This window comes from Gekko japonicus, unplaced genomic scaffold (genome assembly GCF_001447785.1).
Source record: "Gekko japonicus isolate JY-2015 unplaced genomic scaffold, Gekko_japonicus_V1.1 scaffold3644, whole genome shotgun sequence".
Classification (NCBI taxonomy): Eukaryota; Metazoa; Chordata; class Lepidosauria; order Squamata; family Gekkonidae; genus Gekko; species Gekko japonicus.
The window spans coordinates 34,884-55,441 of NW_015161519.1; the positions used below are offsets into that span (position 1 = coordinate 34,884).

The 20,558-nt window shown below is 42.6% G+C and overlaps 1 protein-coding gene across 1 annotated transcript; it reads right to left on the reverse strand.

The window, feature by feature from the left end:
• Positions 1–5,070: 5,070 nt before the first annotated feature.
• Positions 5,071–20,432, reverse strand: LOC107125790 (zinc finger protein 431-like). Its single transcript, XM_015429252.1, has 8 exons — positions 20,418–20,432; positions 14,870–14,984; positions 13,689–13,735; positions 8,385–8,511; positions 7,735–8,188; positions 5,896–7,659; positions 5,723–5,822; positions 5,071–5,647 (listed from the first exon to the last, which is right to left on the reverse strand). The coding sequence occupies exons 1-8, from the start codon at positions 20,430–20,432 to the stop codon at positions 5,540–5,542; spliced, it is 2,730 nt and encodes a 909-aa protein (XP_015284738.1). The 3' UTR covers positions 5,071–5,539.
• Positions 20,433–20,558: the final 126 nt, after the last annotated feature.

Consider the following 20,558-nt stretch of genomic DNA (forward strand, 5'->3'; position numbering starts at 1 on the left):
AATTCCTCAAGATTTTCCAAAACACTACTCTGTTTTGGGCTTCTGGGGAACTTTGAAGTAGCACCAAAGCTTTAAGATCTCTCCAGCTGTCACCTGGAGACTGGCAACAGCTTGTCTGGAGTGTGGGCAGCATGGCATTGTATCTGTCTGAGGTCCCCCTCTTCCTCCTCCTCCTCAGATCCCACCCTCAGCACGCTTCATCCCTAAAATATCCTGGAAGTTTCCAACCTGCAGTTGGCAACCCTATGTCCTGGAGTTCGAACCTGGAGTTGGCAACCATCAGCCAACGTTTATCTGCCTGTCTGTCTTTACAACCCCCCCCACACACACACACACAGCCTCTGCCTAGGGAGCAGCTGACATCATTCTCCTCTCCCAACTGAAAATTCCAACTGCCGGGGGGGGGTGAGTTTGAGGTGTGGAATGGAGTGTAGTCCAATCAGCTTCCATATGTAAATGACCTTGGAACGCTGGCCGGGACTGCACAAAGCAGCCAATGAACCCAGCCAGTATCTTCCGAGTGGCAGTTTTTTCGGCCTAACACTAAAGGGGCCAATTTTAGAATTCTGGCACCCAAAACTCTTTTATAATAAGGGAGAGATGGGTTAACAGGGAGAAACCAAATGAATGGATTGGTCCCCTCAGATACCAACCAAGGTCACCCAAATCCGTAGTACATTAGTGAAAGGGAGGAAGAGTACAGCAGCACCTTAATGACTAACAAAGTTTGTGGCAGGGCATGAGCTTTCATGTATCACTGCTCGCTGGAATGTGAGTCCATCTGTCGTTATATCTTGAGACTGAAGTGAGTTCAGGTGCCAAAAGACAAGAGCAGGCATTCGTAATGAGAAAAGAAACCTAGGTCTCAATTCAGTCCAGGAGTTTGCATCGTCTTGGGCTTCATGATCAGTTGCAATTCAGCAGTCTCTCTAAGCTGCCTTTGACATTTGTTTGTCAGAGAACTGCTACTCTTAGGTCAGCAACTGAATGCTCTGGAATGTTAAAATGTCCCCCCACTGGTTTTTGAAAGTTGTGGTTTCTAATGGTGGTAGAAAGAGTAAGAGCACCTTTAAAGACTAACAAAATTGTGGTAGGGTATGTGCTTTTGTGAGTCACTGCTTGCTTCTTCAGACTTCTTTCCATTTATTCTTTGCATCGTCCTGGACTGAATCCTCCTGTACCAAATGGAGACCGAGGTTTCCTGTCTTATTACCAATGCTGATATCTCCACCTCTGTATATCACGACAGTGCTGGTATCTCTACCCCTCTGCATATCACACCTAATCCAATCATGCCTGCTATTTCCAACTGGCATCTGAAATCATCTTTATAAAGTTTATATCTCAGGTACCTTGTGTTACATTTTATGGCACAGATGGCCTAGCCCGAGAAAGTGATATTTATGTCAGATCTGGCCCTACTAACAAATGAGTTCGACACCTCTGCCTTAGAGGATGTTTATATTTTCCAGAAGTTAGTGGTGTCACTATCAGAACCTAGATAGATATGGTATTTGAATCTAGCTTCTTTGACTCCTTGACTTTCTGGGAGCTTCCTGACCCGAGAGATAGAAAGTAGGTGATAGATTTGGGTCAGGACATTGGGTCAGTTCTACTCAGTTCCAGTTTGTCCTGCGTCACATTTACAGCAGCTATGCGTCAATCGGTATTTAGTAGCTCTAGGTCCAAGAAAGATACCTACCTCTGGTTTACTAATGGTGGGGGCTGGCTATCATTCGTTCCATGGGAGACCTTGGTAGCTAGTCCAGAACATTTTGAGTTTCACACAAGTCCACTATTTTAAGCATTAAGGTTGTGTTGAAATATTGGTTGTTTTTTACCACATTTTTGCGCCATGTGGCTTTGCAGATTTCTGTGGTGCAGAATGTGGCCATGGCCATGATATGTGATTGGATGATTTGGGGATGACTAGAAGTAAAAATCCACAGTACCCGTGGTGATCTGTGCTTTAGAACATCATTTTGGTGCTGTGGCAGCACCATGAACCAGCTGACCTGTGGCTTTCTGTGGCTATTGAGATGATATGTCATTTGATGGTGAGTTGGGGGTGACGTAATGCAAACATCCTGCGGATCCATGAAAATCCAAACTTCAGAATTATGTTTTTGTGATGTCGTAGTGCCACAAAATTGTGGCTCTGTGCTTTTTGCGGCAGAATCGGTAGTTACAGACATGATTTCTGACTTGTAGCCCAAAGCAAAAAACTGGATCTGGGTTCAGATGCACTGAAGATCTGGAAGGTCTTTCGATGCCCTTTTGCCTGTCACATTTTCAGGCTAACAAATCTTGCAAGATAGGTTTAAGGATTAAATATTTTTGTGGGGGGAGGGGCTTCTTCAAATGTATGTTTGATAGGTGTGGAAATCTCAAGACTTCCGTATTTATTTATTTCCAAGTGGGAACCAGCAAGAATTTGTGGCATGCATCTCATCCCCCCCCCCACTATTTCATATTTCCCTTTCCTGAGCGACCCCTTAGCCCCTCCTCTTTTCCAGCTTCCGTCTCTCCTCCCCACCGAACAGCCAACCTACATTTATCTGCCCCTTTGTCTTCAGCTTTCCCACTCCCTCCCCTGAACATCTTCTACCTATCCTCTACTGGAGAGCAAGTTTGGTGTAGTGGTTAAGAGTGGCAGACTCTAATCAGGAGAACCAGGTCTGATTTCCCACTCCTCAAAATGCAACCATCTGGGTTTCCTTGGGCCAGTGACAGTTGTCTCAAGGGCAGTTCTCTCAGAGCTTTCTCAGCCCCACCTACCTCCCAGGGTGTCTGTTGTGGGGAGAGGAAGGAGGCTGTAAACTGCTGTGAGACACCAAATGAAGGGTGGGGTATAAATCCAACTCTTCTTCTAGGAAAGGTATGGCCCAGTTTGATGCCGGCCCCTGGGTTAGGCCAACCTGCATGGTAGGGAACCCTCAAAGACTGGGGGGGGGCACACCTCACATTCCCCTGTGCCCCCACACTTTCCCTCCTCTTGGCAACCCCCCTATCCTCTCCCCTTTCCCTGTGTTATTCTCTCCTTCACTAATCACTAATCCAAGGGAATTCTTGGTAGGGCCTGGCAGAGCACAAATTAAAAAAAACCAAACCCTGGGGTGTGAGTCCACACACCAGTTTGGTATCTGCCACCAGCCCCTTGGGCTATCCAAACTGTCAAAAGCTAAGGGGCAAGCTTCTAGCATTACTGGGGTTAATCAAGGAAGTCAATCCTGCAAGGTAGGCCACTTGCATAATAAGTTTCCACGAAGAATTAACCAGGAACCTGGTCACTTAAGGTCTAAGATACTGGAATAGGATTGAAGCACTTGAAACACAGAACACCCAAATATAATCAAAGGATATTTATTAGAGTGTGCAAGAATATTTCAAAAGAACACATCAGTGAGAACTAAAACGCAAAAGAAATACAGTTAACGTGACTAGCTACATATTTGGTCAATAATTCATAGTAACGAGATGTTTCCCTTCTGGGTTGAAGGCAGGCAGCAATCCATCTCTCTAACAATGATTTATATGTTATCCCTCTGCTGATACACCCCAAGATTGCATTAGACTTTTTTGTTGCTGCATCACACTGGCTATGGTCCACCCACACCCCAAGATCTTGTTCACACATACACTGCTACCCAGAAGTGTACCTACCCTCCCATATTCACGTTCCTCATTTATGTTACCCAGATGTACAACTCGGCACTTAACCTTGTTAAACTGCATCTTATTCACACACGCACACTTTTCCAGTGTGTTCAGATATTGCTGAATTCTATCTCTATGTTCTGGTGTGTTAGCTGCTTCTCCCAATTTGGTGTCATCTGAAAATTTTATGAGTAGCCCCTTCACGCCCTGATCCAGATCATTTATAAAAATACTGAAAAGTACTGGGCCCAGAACCGAGCCCTGTGGCACCCCACTGGACACCTCCCTCCATTCAGCTGAAATGCCACTGACAACTACTCTTCTCCAAACAGTTCCCTATCCACCTAACTATCCTAGAGTCCAATCCATGAACCTCTGGTTTACCCACCAGAACATCATGGGGAACCCTGTCAAAAGCTTTACTGAAATACAGGTAAACAACATCAGCAGCATTCCCTCCAATTTCTTGACAAGTGGCTTGGTGTTCTCATGGTGGGAGAAAAGGGCTGATTTAGGAGGTCATGAAAAGGGGGCTGATGAATCTGTGGAGGATTCACAATTTTTGTGGTGGATTGAGCTAATGTTGAGGGCAGCGGCTCCAGTTCCTTGGATAGTTCATAATTTACGTGTACGTTTAAGGGGAACGTCTCTAAATGGGGAACAAAGCCTGCTTCGCGTACAAAAATCTTCCATGTTTGTAGACAAAAAAGTTGCTGATTGCGTATAGTGACAAAGTGTATTTTCAGAGAGGGAAAACTACTACCTCTGCTGAGGAGTGGTGGTGGTGGGGGAGATGGACGGGAAAGGGTTCTCTACGATGGGAGGCAGACTGAAGGTGGATTACACATAGTGAGTCGGTACAGTCGACAAAATGGGACATTCACACTGCTCCCCACCTACCAATGAAAAGATGCCAGAAATCACAGGTACCTGAGGGACCAGTGTGATGTTGTAGGGAAGGATAAACTTCCTGAAATTGACATTAGCAAATTTTACCAGTTTTGGGGTCCAAATTACCCCCAACTTAAGGCTTTTGCTTCTAAAATCCTATGTTTGTGACAATGTATGTTGGAATAGAATTATTCTGGAATAATTCTTCATATATCAAAAGTACATTCTCAGTTTACAGATACACACCTAAACAGCACACTCAAGATTGGTACAACACAGATATGGACCCCAGATTTTGATGCAATAGTTCAGAGAAAGAGAGGTCAGTTATCAAACACTTTAAAACAAACAGTACAAGGCTATTACTTATTAAGCATGTTTGTACACTAAGAAATAATATCGTTAATTCGGTTTCTGTCAAACTCAGTCATTTCGTTTGTCATTTTAAGTTTAATTTCTCTGGGATTCCTTGTCCTTTCTAAAGTTTATATCTCTAGTACCTGGCAATACATATGGCAGAGCCAGACAAAGTGAAATTTATGTCATATCCCTGTAACAATTGAGTTTGACATCCCTCCCTGGGCTAAGAAGTTACATGGCTTTTCCTTTTGTGAGTTCTTTGGTGCTGTTGAAGATGGCCTGAATCTCTTCCACATTTGGATCATTCAAAAGGCTACTCACCTGTGTGGGTTCTTAAGACACTTTTGAAGAGTCCCATTCAAACTGAATCTCTTTCTACACACTGAGCATTCAAAAGGCTTCCCCCTGTGTGAATTCTTTGATGTTGTTGAAGAGAGCTACCGTGACTGAATAAGTTTCCACGCTCTGAGCATTCAAAAGGTTTTTCCCCTAGGTCGGTTCTTAGATGCTGTTGAGTGCGCTACTGCAAATGAATCTCTTCCCATACTCTGAGCATTCAAAAGGCTTATACCCTGTGTGGGTTCACAGATGTTCTTGAAGATGGCTATTCTGACTGAATCTCTACCAACACTCAAGAGTATTCAGAAGGCTTCTGTCCTGTGTGGGTTCTGACATGTTTTTGAAGATGTCGATTCTGGCTGAATCTCTTCCCACACTCAGAGCATTCAAAAGGCTTGTCCTTTGTGTGGGTTCTCAAACGTTTATGAAGATTGCCATTGTGCCCGAATCTCTTCCCACACTTCTGAGCACTAACTCCTGTGTGGTTCTTCAGATATTCTTGTAGAGTGCTACTCGGAATGAATCTCTTCCCACTCTCTGAGCACTCAAAATGCTTCTCCCCTGTGTGGCTTCTCAGAGGTTTATGAAGACTGCTATTGTGACTGACTCTCTACCCACACTCAAGAGTATTCAGAAGGCTTCTCTCCTTTGTGGATTCTCAGATGTCTATGAAGACCACTATTCTGACTGAATTTCTTCCCACACTCTGAACACTCAAAAGGCTTCTCCCCTGTGTGGGTTCTTAGATGAGTTTCAAGATTGCCACTGTGACTGAATCTCTTCCTACACTCTGAGCATTCAAAAGGCTTCTCCCCTGTGTGAGTTCTCAGATGTTCTTGAAGACTGCTACTCTGACTGAATCTCTTTCCACACTGTGAGCACTCAAAAGGCTTCTCCCCTGTGTGGGTTCTTAGATGTTTTTGAAGAGTGCTACTCCAAATGAATCTCTTACCACACTCAGAGCATTCAAAAGGCTTCTCCCCTGTGTGGGTTCTCAGATGTTCTTGAAGATGGCTATTCTGACTGAATCTCTTCCCACACTCTGAGCACTCAAAAGGCTTCTCCCCTGTGTGGGTTCTTAGATGTTTTTGAAGAGTGCTAATCCAAATGAATCTCTTCCCACAATCAGAGCATTCAAAAGTTTTCTTCTCCGGGTGGGTTGTTAGATGCTGCTGAAGATTGCTATTCTGCCTGAATCTCTTCCCACACTCTGAGCACTCAAAAGGCTTCTCTCCTGTGTGAGTTTTTAGATGCTGTTGAAGAGTGCTACTGTGACTGAATCTCTTCCCACACTCTGAGCACTCAAATGGCTTCTCCCCTGTGTGGGTTCTCAAATGTTTTTGAAGATTGCTATTCTGACTGAATCTCTTCCCACAGTTTGAGCACTCAAAAGGCTTCTCCCCTGTGTGGGTTCTTTGATGTTTTAGAAGAGTGCTACTCCAAATGAATCTCTTCCCACACTCTGAGCATTCAAAAGGCTTCTCCCCTGTGTGGGTTCTTAGATGACTTTGAAGATGGCCACTGTTGCTGAATCTCTTCCCACACTCGGAGCACTCAAAAGGCTTTTCCCCTGTGTGGTTTCTGAGATGTTCTTGAAGAGTGCTAGTCTGAATGAATCTCTTCCCACACACTGAGCACTCAAAAGGCTTCTCCCCTGTGTGGGTTCTTAGATGATATTGAAGAGTGCTATTGTGACTGAATTTCTTTCCACACTCTAAGCATTCAAAAGGCTTCTCCCCTGTGTGGGTTCTTTGATGAGTTTGAAGGCTGCTACTGTTGCTGAATCTCTTCCCACACTGTAAGCATTCAAAAGGCTTCTCCCCTGTGTGGGTTCTTAGATGAATTTGAAGAATGCTACTGTGACTGAATCTCTTCCCACACTGTAAGCATTCAAAAGGCTTCTCCCCTGTGTGGGTTCTTAGATGAATTTGAAGAATGCTACTGTGACTGAATCTCTTCCCACACTGTAAGCATTCAAAAGGCTTCTCCCCTGTGTGGGTTCTTAGATGAATTTGAAGAATGCTACTGTGACTGAATCTCTTCCCACACTGTAAGCATTCAAAAGGCTTCTCCCCTGTGTGGGTTCTTAGATGAATTTGAAGAATGCTACTGTGACTGAATCTCTTCCCACACTGTAAGCATTCAAAAGGCTTCTCCCCTGTGTGGGTTCCTTGAGGCTGTTGAAGAGTGCTACTGTCACGGAATCTCTTCCCACACTCTGAGTATTCCAGAGGCTTCCCTGCTGTGTGGGTTTTTTGATGCTGTTTAAGAAGGAAAGTATGACTGAATTTCTTTCCACACTCTGAGCATTCAAAAGCTTTCTCCCCTGAGTGGTACCTTTGGTGCACAAAAAGCTGTGATCTGTATCTGAAGTTCTTTCCACACCGAATACATTTACATTCCTTTATTATACTGTGCTTTGAATAATGTATATTACCCTTTCTTCCATCCAAGAACATCATTCCACTTTCTGAACAGATAGAGAGCTTCTTTCCTGCATGAATTCTTTGGTGTTGAAGAAGGTCTGATTTCTTTGAGAAGCTCCTGCCACAGTCAGAGCAGCTATAAGGTTTCTCTCCTGTATGTTTTCTTAAATGTCTAAGGAACTCTGTTCTGCGAATCATGGTCGGCCCACACTTCAGGCACTGATGGGTCTTTTTTCCACTGTGCATTCCAAAATGTACATTATACTGGGTTTGGCTGGAGAAGTTCATTCCACACTCCAAGCACCTGTGTGTTTTCTCCATTATGAGAGCTACTCCTTGGAAATCCTCCCCTTGGCAAGGAATTGAGCTATCCCTCTTCTTCACCCTGCAGCTGACTTTTTGACTCTTATGTCTGCATTGAATTCTAACGTTTCTTCTCACATCTTCATTCATGACTTCATCTGACGACAGATGATGCAGTTCCTCATCCTCCTCATTCCTCTGATTATCCCCTGCTGGAAAAGAGAGAGAGGGAGAGAGAGAGAGAGAGAGAGAGAGAGATCCTGTTAGAAGTCACACAAGGAGGTCTGATCTGCACCTGAACTTCCAGCCACACTCCAATTCTTTCATATATTGCTGTTCAATATTTTGATTCCTGTATCATCCCAGTGGCAGCAATTCCTACCTTTGGCACCTATGAAAGATTCTTACCCAGAAAAGCCATGCTCCCATAGATCTCCTGCATGACTTCCCTGTAGAGAGCTTTTTGGCTCAGATCCAGCAGGGCCCACTCCGCCACAGTGAAATACATGACCACGTCCTCAAAGGAAAATGGAGACTGAAAGAAAAAGCAGATTCCCTCATCAGAGATCATGCCAGACAGAGACTACAGTCTCGATGGGGGTATTTTGTGCGGGTGCGGGATGTAGAGCTTGGAATGTCAGGGTTGCCACTAAAATTTTATTTTTCATTTCCCTGACCAACATTTGTCAATTTCCCTGACCACCATTCAAATATAACCACAAGTTAAAAAATGAATAGGTCAAAAAACAAAAAAAACCCAAAAAACGTTATAATTTGTAAAATTAATAAAAACTTTAAAAAAAAAATGAATAGGTCGTGTTGCATTAATGGAGGGCCTAATGAAACATCGTACTCTACAACTACACAAGTCTCAACTGCAAAAATATTTGTCAAAGTAAGAGATTTAATATCAGCTTCTTTCAACATTCACTGCAGCAACATTTGTTTTGCAATTGCGCCAAAAATTACACCAAGATACAAACTTCAATTCATGTAAACTCTGAATGCTAACAAATGACATAACATTTTAGTTACTGTTTTAAAGGTACATTAAAAATTATATAAATGTTCTATCTAAAATGGTTTCTCTGAAGCCACATTACGAAACCTATAGTTTTGAAATTGCAGTAATAATCAAGTTAAAAATTAGAATAGAAGTAATCTGTTTTTAAAGAATGAAGATTTAAGATATAAAACTATCATTTCTACAGTTTTCTCTTTTTATTTTGTAATTCTTTTAGTTTCTCGTTTCCTCTTCCTCTTCTTGGTTTCTCTCAGTCTTTTTTTTAGCATTTCAGTCTTTTTTTAGCATTTTCAAGATGTTTAATTTGTCCCTCAAGTTTCTTCTTTCTTCTGAGTTTCTTATTGTTGCTTATGGTGTTTAGCCTCCAAGTGCTCTGTGTAGTGTGCATGAGCATGTCTGACTGACTGCAACAGATTCCTATCAATTACAACAGATTCAAGTCCTCCACAGTTCAAGACGGCATTGTAAACCTGACGTTGACAGACAACAGTTTCTTCATGGAGGTTCTGAATTAACATTGACTTATTAACCGAAAATCCACTTTCAACAGAAGCATTACCATGAGGGTTAAGGCACATTTTGACAACAGTCCACAGGTCTGAGAAACTTTTGTTGGACATCAAAATAACACTGTAAAACCTATCCAGTCCAACTTCATCATTTTGTTTTGCAACATATGCTTGAAATTGAGCCTTGAATTCATTGTGGGCAGTTGTGGTTAAAGTAGTGTATTGTTGCTTTGCTTTTTCCACTACTGTGTCATTGATCTGATTTGCTGCATGTAGAGCTTCAAGAACAGCCCCTATTCTAGTGATTCCAAGATTTGGGTTGTATAAAATGATAGTAGGATCTAATGCTGATAGGACACGCACCATCTTGAACTTCAAAGGATTTTCTCAATCAACTTTTCAACAAGAGCTACCACCATGTTTCAACACCATAGGCAAAACTCGGCCACTTGACGTTCACTCAGATTAGTTTGTTTCAACAGCTTCTTTGCTGCAAAGCCAATGTCAACCTTGCTTCTGTCAAGCAAGTTCTCAGACAATTTCATGTCAATTGTTAACAACTGGGAACCAGAAGACACGTTTTGCAGCGTTTCCGATTTTATGCAATGACTCATTAGCTTCTTGATTAGCTTACAAAGTTCTCCATACAAAAAAGGTGCCAATGGTTTTTGGTTTTGAAACCTAATTAGAAATGGCTCACAATCACCAGCAATCATTTTCATGAAAGCCATTTTGCACTTCATGAGTGGATCTCGCATTGCAGCTTTTATACAAATTGCAGGTTTACTGTGGGGGAATTTTGCTTTTTCCACATACTTCTTGATGTTGTCAAAAACAGTCATAGCTCTGCCAAGGCACTTAACATTCTCCAACCACCTAGTGGAGCAAAACTTCAGGGAAAATAGTGTGCTTCCAGTCATAGCAGTGTATGATGCCCTCCTAGCTGGAGAAACTTTGATCAGATAATACATGTTGCACAAGACTGAATTCAGGTCCCATTTCACTACTTGCAATCCTGTTTTAAAAGACCCATGTACAACATGAAGGCTACAAGTTCCAAAGTCAATCAATTCTTTTCCTTCTTCTTTACAGTCAAGGTCGGTTTTAATTTCTTCTTTTATTTTTCTCAGAAAAAGGTGATTTACATTTGGCCCATCCATAGATACTTGTAATAATTTTGCAACTGATAAAGAAGACATGCCTTCTTGAAACATCTGAAGAAGGTCTTCAGCAGTACCAGTTTGAAGAAAAACACTGGTTAGATACCGTGCGGAAACTTTATGACAGTAATCATCCCAAAAACGAACCACTAAATCCATCTGTCCCTTTTGCATTGCTTCAGCTGTTTCAGTAAAAGATCAGAGAAATATGGTGCCAAGCCAAAAGCAACAACATACATTGCTTTTGTTTTTCCAAGATGAGCTATCTGGCTATCCGAGAACATTCGCTTGAATAACTCACTGATGTTGTTACAAGAGTTAAATGGCATCTTCTTCATCACCAGTTGTAAAGCCAACAGGCACTCTGCTGTCCTAACAGTCCTTGATTACATAGGCAGCTATACTAGTTTGTGTGGTGGGTAATTCTTTGCCATTTTCATCACTCTGATCGTGTTTTCCAGTTTTCGCAGGGGCTGTCTCTTCACCCTCTCTGGTTTTACTATCTCTGAACTTGTACTTGGCTTTGAACCTAAACATACTGCGATGGACTGCTGACTTGATTTAATTTTCAGGTTCTTCTGATGTAATGGTCCTTGTGCATGAGACTCCACAGCTCTAATTCCCATATTACTTAGTTCAAAGGTTTTGTAGCACACTTTACAATAACCTCTGCATTTGTTTCCAGCAACTGGTGATAGCCATGGAATGAAGTCAGGACAAAGTTTGAAATCCAGCTACTGCATATTAAAAACTGTCCTCTTAGAAGCCATCTTCAAAATGTGGTTTCAGATACAGCAGTACACAGAATCACCTGCCAGACACCACGATATAAGCAGATTTGTTTTCTGGTAAGTAGGAACTTTCCAAAGCTGGGAAAGTTTCACTTTCACTTTCTGGTTCTAGAAAGAGTAATGAGCAGATATGCAGCAAGAAAGTAGGTGGAGTTTCTGCAATCTAGACAAGCAGACAACCCTCATTTGCAACTTTTATGCATGGGAGAACTCAGGAAAGAGGGTGAGAGAGCTGGTACTCTCTGTAAACTCCAGCAGGAACAAGCAATCACATTTGCAAAATTTACTTTGCGTGGTGCAGAGTAGAAAGTGCTCGTTGTCTGTGAAATCCAACAGTAGCAAAACTCATTTGCAGCTCTGTGCTGGGTTTCGCAGGAGACAAAACATCCATTCCATAAACAAGCATGACCCAAAAACATGCTTATCTCCATTTTTGGGATAACACTGGTTCTTACCAGGCTGTAAGAGGAATGATTTTATTATATGGCGTCATAACAATTTGTTCAGACTTATAGATGTTTTAAAACAAGGTAAACTCCTCAGTAAGGATAAGCTAGAAAACAATATATCGCATACATTACCAATTTATCAATATCTACAACTACAACATTTGATTAACAGTGATTTAATAAGAAAAAATCTTAACACTCCTTTAACCAAATTTGAATTGGTAATTAAAGACTCCTTCCATAGCTACAAAGGACTTTTATCTAAAATTTATTCCATTTTACACACTCTTTCCAAACCCCAAATTTTAGCATACCAAAAGGCATGGCAAAATGATTGTAACCAGTGTTCCCTCTAAGCTGAGTTAGTGTGAGCCAGCTCACAGTTTTTTAGCCTCCAGCTCACACATTTTTGTCTTTGCTCAGGAAGGATGGCTCCCGAGCAGACTAATTTATGCAGCAGCCAAATCACATGCTCACAACTTTAATGCCAGTGGCTCACAAAGTAGAATTTTTGCTCACAAGACTCCACAGCTTAGAGGGAACATTGATTGTAACCTACAGCTAACTGATACACAATGGTTAGACATTTGGACCTCAAACATTTATTCTACAAATATTATAAACATTAAACAATTATCTTTTAAATTATTAACAAGATGGTACGTTACTCCAGTTAAATTGAATCATGCAAACCCGTCTATTCCACCGTTCTGTTGGAAACAATGCTCCCAGAAGGGCACATATATTCATGTTTGGTGGACTTGTCCACTCATACAAGATTTTTGGATTAAAATATTGTACCAAATTAAACTTATTACTACATATGATGTACCTCTTTTACCTGAAACTATCTTGTTGAATTATTGGCATGATGATAGCATTCCTAAATTGTCACGTGATCTTATTGCTATTCTTCTGGTAGCAGCTAAACTAATTTTAGCTTCCAGTTGGAAATTGAAAGATACCCTCAATTTCACAATGGACAAACAAACTTTGGGATTTTTTTATGATGGCCAAAATTTCAGATAACATCAAAGCTATGGAATCTTCAACATATTCTTCGAAATTAGCAGAAACTTGGTTTCCCGTTTTGACCTACCTTGATACGATAGCAAACAAACCCTCTAACAAGTTGTATTTAAAATTTGCACATTTCTAGTTCTGTATATTACATCTGTGTTTTAGAACTATAGCTTGGTTACATGTCTTTGTTATATGTTAATGCAGTGGGAACTGGTTTTTGTTGTAATTTTTCAAAAAATGTTAATTAAAAAAACTAAAAAAAACATGCTTATCTTTATATGTCAGTTAAATGCAGTACTAGCAGGTAGGGATGAAAACAGTTAGATGTTTAAAGTTTATATATTGCTAAACGTTTAAACTAGCCTTGCTTTGCAAACGCTACAGGCAGACCTTGGAAATTGTGCAGGGACAGAGCTCAACAAACCCATTAGGCTGGTTGCTGGAGGTGGAGCGGAGAAAAGGGTGCGGCTGGGAAAGGGCATCATTAAGCTTTACTTGTAGTCTGCTACTTTTCTATTCCAGTGGCCACAAGAACACATCAAGCTCCTGCAGCAGCAGGTCAAAAATCCACTGCTTGAATATATTTTAATCACAATTTCCCTAATTTTCCCTGACTAATTTCCATTTCCCTGACGTTCCAGAAAGTGGCAACCCTGTATTTGTAAAAGCCGTTCAGAGCCTCAGAAAGCAGGAGCGAAACTGTCCCTGAGAAAGGAGTGAGGGCCCTGACTATACCCTGTTCATCCCCCCCCCTACCTGGACCAGAGGTCGAGGGGCTGTTTCCACTTCCATCTCTTCACTGCCTGCAAGGGAGACAAAATTGGAAGGGGGAATTTTAGCCTCAAATTCATATTTTGTCTGAATCCTGCTTATGCATCCCCATTCCCACGAACCTCAGGAGGTTATAAATGCTGCCGACACATTTCAGACTCCTGTGAAACTTGGAATGTGCCCTGGAGCTCTAACGGTTGCAGCGTCCCTGCTGGATCAGACCAAAAGCCCAGGCATGATCTTCTCCCACCTGCTGGGCCTTCTTACCCATCCTGGAGTCCGGAAGGGAAGGAGAAAAAGAGGCGACTGGAAATCACGTGGTATGATATGTTGCCATCACATCCAGCCCTAAACCCATGTGATTTTAGTGCATCAGTTGATGCTCTGATTTCACATGCAGGTATCTGGCTGGACAAGACATGAAAATGGCACCATGTCCTCCCCGTGCTCTGCTCTCAACCTCAGTGTCATGCCTGCCCCTGCTGGTGTCATGCCTGCCTTTGCTGATGCCCCTGAACAGGCTCCTGAGGACCCTGAACAGGCTCCTGAGGACAGTACTGCAGCAGAAAGGCAAAGACTCTGGCCCCTGGCAGGTTTCCTGATATATGCTGCCCAAGAACATGGTGTGTTTGTGTTTGTATAAAGTGCTGTCAAATCACAGCTGACTTATGGTGACTCCAGATATTCAAGGCAAGAGACATTCAGAGGTGGTATGCCATTGCCTGCCTCTGCACAGCAACCCTGAATTTTTTTGGTAGTCTCCCAGTCCAAAAACTAACCAGGGCTGACCATTCTTAGCTTCTGATGACGGTGGGCTAATCTGGCCCATCCAGGTCAGGAGAACGTGGAGGTTCCATGTATTCACCATGAGTAATAGGTACACCCAGATTTGTCTTCCTTTTCTTTTTTGAGCCACCTTGAGTCTTTCTAATGCATAGTGAGATTTGCACAGTTCAGTGAATGTAAAAAGGAATGGAATTGCTCTCCATGAATTGGTAATACTTCTCCTTAGAGTGGAGTGGCCATCACAACATCCTAGGGCACCATTTCCCAGAACTCCATTCTACGTAGTCTGCAGACGTACTTCCCCTTTCTCCTGTCCTGAACCTTCTGCCCAACAGCTTCACTACGTGCCCCGGTCCCATCAGGGCAGGAGGCTCCCTTACCACTTGACAGGGCATCTTGGACATGCTCCTGGGCCTGCGCCCTCTGACCTTCCTCTGATGGAGCTCCTTCTGCCGCAGAGAACGTTGCTTCTGCCTTCACGGATCCTCCCCACATCTGAAACAGCCGCAAGGGAGAGGGGTAAGAGAAGGAACAGAACAGGCTGAAGAGATGGATCCTGACCCACTCCCAGACTCCTCATCCCTGACTCCACCACCAGAGCGGCTTTAACCACAGGGGCGTGAACCAGGGTTGGGTTTTCTTCCCAGCCTAGTGAATGATCTAGAGGTAGAAGTATTGAACAAAATGTGGGAACAATACACTGAAGAATTATTTTTAAAAGAGATGAAAGGAGGACAGATTCCTTTCAAGAAGGATCTTTTGAAGAAGGAGGAAGAGTTTTAGAAAGGAAAACTGCACTGAGAGCAATTGGGAGAAACAAATCACGAGGAGGACCTGGGATATCAGTAGAGTTATTCCATGCCACAGAAAAGGAGTCCATCAAAATCTTAACAAGAATATGCTAACAAAGATGGAAAACAAAACAACGGCCCACAGACTGGAAGACACTAACTTTACATTCCAGTTCCGAAAAACAGAGACGTCAAAGACTGTCGCGATTACCAGACTATACCGTTAATTCCTCATGCAAGTAAAGAGATGCTCAACATTTTACAACAAGGACTGTTATCATATATCGAAAGAGAAACACCAGATTTCCAGGTGGATTCAGAAAAGGAAGAGGGACTTCAGATTATACTGCAAATTTAAGTTGGTTAATGGAGCACAGGAGAAAATTTCAGAAAAAATATCAGCTTGTGATTCATAGATTGAAACAGCGCTTTTGACAGTGGGGATCAAGAAAAGCTATGGTTTTAAAAGAAATGGGGGTGCCACAACATCCAAGTGTTTTGATGTGCAACCTGTACTCCGGGCAAGAGGCCACTGTTTGGATAGAATAGGGAGAAACTGAATGGTTTCCAATGGGCAAGGGAGCCAGACTAAGATGGATTCTATCTCCCTGTCTCTTCAATCTCTATGCAGAAGATGCCATAAGGAGAGCTGGATGAGATTTAGATGAAGGTGGAGTGAAAACGGGTGGAAAGAACATTAACAAACTGAAATATTTAGATGACACCATATTACTGGCAGAAAGTGGTGAAGTCTTGAAATAATTACTAATGAAGGCTAAAGAAGAAAGTACTAAAGGAAGATTACCGCTGAGCATCAGGAAGACAGCAGTAATGATGAGTGGTGAATAACAGAAATTTAAGTTGGATGATGAAGAAACTGAAATTGTTGAAGACTTCCTGTTTCTTGGCTCCATCATCAACCAAAAGGGAGACAATAAACCAGAAATCAGGAGACTGAGACTGGGAAGCGCAGCCATGAAGGAGCTAGAAAAGATTCTTAAGTGTAAGGATGTGTCACTGGTGACCAGAAGCTAGTTAATTCATGCCACAGGATTCACCATTACTATGTGCAGCTGTGAAAGTTGGACAATGAACAAAGCCACATGTTGTCGAAGGTTTTCATGGCTCCCGGAGGACATCAGGGCCCTGCAGGATCTTTTACAGTTCCGCAGGGCCAGTGAAACGGAGCTCTTCCACCAGGCCTTCGATTAGGAGTCACCACTGATGAATGTACCATCATATGTCGAACATGCCACGGCCCTGTTATAACGTCAGATGGTCTGCTCTTACTGGATCATGTATAGGAAACCGCCACCATCTGTTTGCACTAGCACTTTATGCAATTGTTTTATTATGAATTTTATGGTATTTATTGATCTTATTGTATTTTAACTTATGTAAGCTGCCTTGAGCCAGTTTGTACCGGCAAGGCGGGGTATAAATTGGAAGTAAGTAAGTAAATAAATAAATAAATAAGAGTTCAGTAGATAAGAGTTTCTGGGCTGTATGTTTGTGGTCTTGGCATTGTAGTACCTGACGTTTCGCCAGCAGCTGTGACCGGCATCCTCAGAGGTATAACACAGAAAGATAAGAGTTCTCTCCATGTCAATGTGAGAAGAAAATAGTAGGCAGGTAATTATATCTACTCAGGAAGGTGGGGTACGGCTGAGTCATTATCTTGTAGGAGTTCCCCAGGCAGTGACATGCTAATAGAGGAGCTTTCCTGAGGAGGTTCTTTTGCATATGGATTGGCTGTTGAAATTCTAATCTTTACTTGGTCAGTGATATATATGCAGTTTTTGAGTACACTTATACTTTGTTGTTGTTGTTGTTCAGTCGCACAGTCGGGTCCGACTCTTCGCGACCCCATGGACAAGATCACGCCAGGCCCTCTTGTCTTCCGCCGTCCTCTGAAGTTGGCTCAATTTCATGTTCGTTGAATCTATGACACTGTCTAACCATCTCATCCTTTGCTGTCCCCATCTTCTTTGACCTTCAATCTTTCCCAGCATCAGGGTCTTCTCCAGTGAGTGCTCCCTTCTCATTTGGTGGCCAAAGTATTTGAGCTTCAGGTTCATTATCTGGTCTTACAGGGAACAGTCAGGGTTGATTTCTTTTAGGATTGACTGATTTGATCTTCTTGCAATCCAAGGGACTCTCAAGAGTCTTCTCCAGCACCATACTTAGTGCACCCTCATTACACATTTCCTTCCGTACTCACAAGCCAAGTAAAATGTTACTCTGTTATTGAGTTCAATTGACCTTCTGCATTATATCTGCTTTTTATCTTATCGTCGTTGTTGTTATCTTGTAAAGTCATATCATATGCATTCTTGTTCTCAGTGGTTACTTGTTGCATTCAGTCTATATTTGTAAGATATATACATGTTATGTTTGAAAACTAATAAAAAGAATATTAAAAAAAAGAAATTCTAATCTTCTCTGTAGTGCTAAAGCATTTTGTGTTTTTCAGGACTGGAAACCATCTCCTATTCATTTTTAAACTCTCTTCTTTCCTGTTGAAATTGTGTTGGAATAGGATACTGTGTCCTGTTTGAGTTAGGCTATGTTCAACCACTGCTGATTTTTCAGGTTGGCCCAGTGTGCAGTGTTTTTCATGTTCTTTTATTCCTGTCTGGATGCTACATCGGGACCACACAACGTAGCACAGTATCTTATTCCAAGACACTGAAATGCTGGCTGACACATACAATTACCATGTTAGATTACACGGGGAAGCCACTGAAATTCATAAACATAAACACAATTTCAACAGGAAAGAAGAGAGTTTAAAAATGAATAGGGCATGGTTTCCAGTCTTGAAAAACACAAAATGCTTTAGCACTACAGATAAGATTAGAATTTCAACAGCCAATCCATATGCAAAAGAACCTCCTCAGGAAAGCTCCTCTATTAGCATGTCACAGCCTGGGAAATTCTTACAAGATAATGACTCAGCCATAAGCCCACCTTCCTGAATAGATATAAATTACCTGCCTACCATTTTCTTCTCACATGAACACAGAGAGAACTCTTATCTTTCTGTGTTATACCTCTGAGAATGCCGGTCACAGCTGCTGGCGATGGATTGACTCAATCAAGGAAGCCATAGCCCTTGGTCTGCAAGTCCTGAGCAAGGCTGTTAATGAGAGGACATTCATAGGGTTTCCAGAAGTCGGAAGTGATTTGATGGCAGTTAACACACGCAGAGAAATGACTGGCAGGAAGCCTTAGGATAAGGTCGTTGTTTGAACTGAGTGAGTGAAAACCCCTCACCTGCTGTGCCTGCCTCTTCTCCTCAGCCTGACTCAGGAGGAACCCTTCGGCCAGGGCCACTGCCTGAGAACTGGTCTCCGGCCCACATCCTCTGACCCAGCACTGCACTTCCTGGGGCAGGATGGCCAGGAACTGCTCCAGGATCACCAGGTCCAGGATCTGCTTCTTGGTGCGCCTCTCTGGCTCCAGCCAGTGCCTACAGAGTCCATGGAGCTGGCTGCAAACCTCTCGGGGCCCATCAGCCTCGTGGTAACGGAACTGCCGGAAGAGTTGGCTGGGTACATCTGCGGTCACAGTCTCCTGAACCAAGATCTCTGGCACAGCTCTTTCCCCAAATTCAGCACCACTCCCTGCTTGGATACGATGGGGACCTTTCCTGGATGTCTTGCCAGTTCCAGGGCCTTCTGGATCCTTCTCTTCCATCTCCTTCCTCTTGGGTTGCCTCTGACTCTGGAAAGACACTCCTATTCACCTGGCTGTGAAAAGGGAGAGGGAAAGATATCAAAAAGGCAGAAAGAAAACAAAAGATAACAGAGTTACATCACTGACCCTGGTGAAGAGACATCTAAGGATCACCCCGGTGGATCAGAGGGAGTGTCCTTGTAGTTTGCAGATCAGGATTAATGTCACTGTGCTATGTTACATTATCAAGCTTCTAAAGATACGCCTGTTTGGTCCTTCTAGCAACAAAAACACCTGTATTTGCCTTTTAAAAGTCTGTTGCAGATGTTATGAGCTTGGCTTCTGATTTCTGGGGATCAGTCTTAGTGGGTCCATCTCAAGGTAAACTGGAGCCCAGGACAAAGTGACTGATAAGGGCTTAATCTCCATAACAGGCCGGAAGTATTGGGCAATAGCAGAGGGGAAGGGGCAGAGGGGCGTCAGGCCTCTCCAGGTTAGGGCACAGGGGCTGCTGCGTGAACAGGGGGGAAGTGATGTGGTAGAGCTCTTCAACTTCTTCCTGGCTGCTGGGATTAAATAGTGTGAATAAATTGAAAGTAAATCCTGGAAAGACAGACGTAATGCTGTTTGAGAAGGCAGAAGTCTTGAACGACAGTATGCTCCCCACTTCTGAAGAAGAGAAGAGATTGGCGTTATACCCCGCCCTTCACTACCTGAAGGAGTCTCAGAGTGGCTTCCAATCTTCTTTCCCTTCCCCTCCCCACAACAGATACCCTGTGAGGTAGGTGGGGCTGAGAGAGCTCTCCCGAGAACTCCCCTTGAGAGAACAGCTCTGAAATAACTTTGTAACTGACTCAAGGTCACACCAGCAGCTGCATGTGCAGGAGTGGGGAATCAAACCTAGTTTTCGCAGATTAGAATCCACGCTCCCAACCACTACACCAAAGTGGGATTCAGCATCCTTGCTGACTCTGTTAAGAGCCTTGATGTTATCCTGGACCCAAAAGGAAAACAAAAAACTCCACAGTGTCTAATAATAAAAATATATATTATGTGCAATCATTCATATATCTAATACAATTATTATAATATTTCATTGAATTAATTTTTCACAATAAATCTTTTATACTCTCATTGCTCAACGATATGCATTCATGTTCACGTAAACTGTTATAGTCCTAACAAAGATGCCTTTAAATATAACCGGAGAACACTTTAAACCAACCACAGTAGAAAAATGATCAAACTGCTTTTCTTTTCTTTTCTTTTTAACTGCCCCCCAAAGGGCAGGATTTTATTACATTTTCCACATAACATACAGAAACAATGATAACATATACATACATGTACATACATCCTAACATGTTGGTATGTTAGGATCGAACTGCTTTTCAAAGGTCCGTTTTTTCACACAAACTGCTGCAATGCTCTATTCAAAAGAGCATGATTCTGTGGATACCCAGATGAAATTCATTTCGCATATACTTTTTCAAGAATCGCTCCCTGAATATTCCTATTCATCGCTCTGTTGAAGTGCATTCCATTGAGCTGCATTCTGGGACACTGAGTTTGAACTGCACTCTGCTGAATCTTGCCTGCT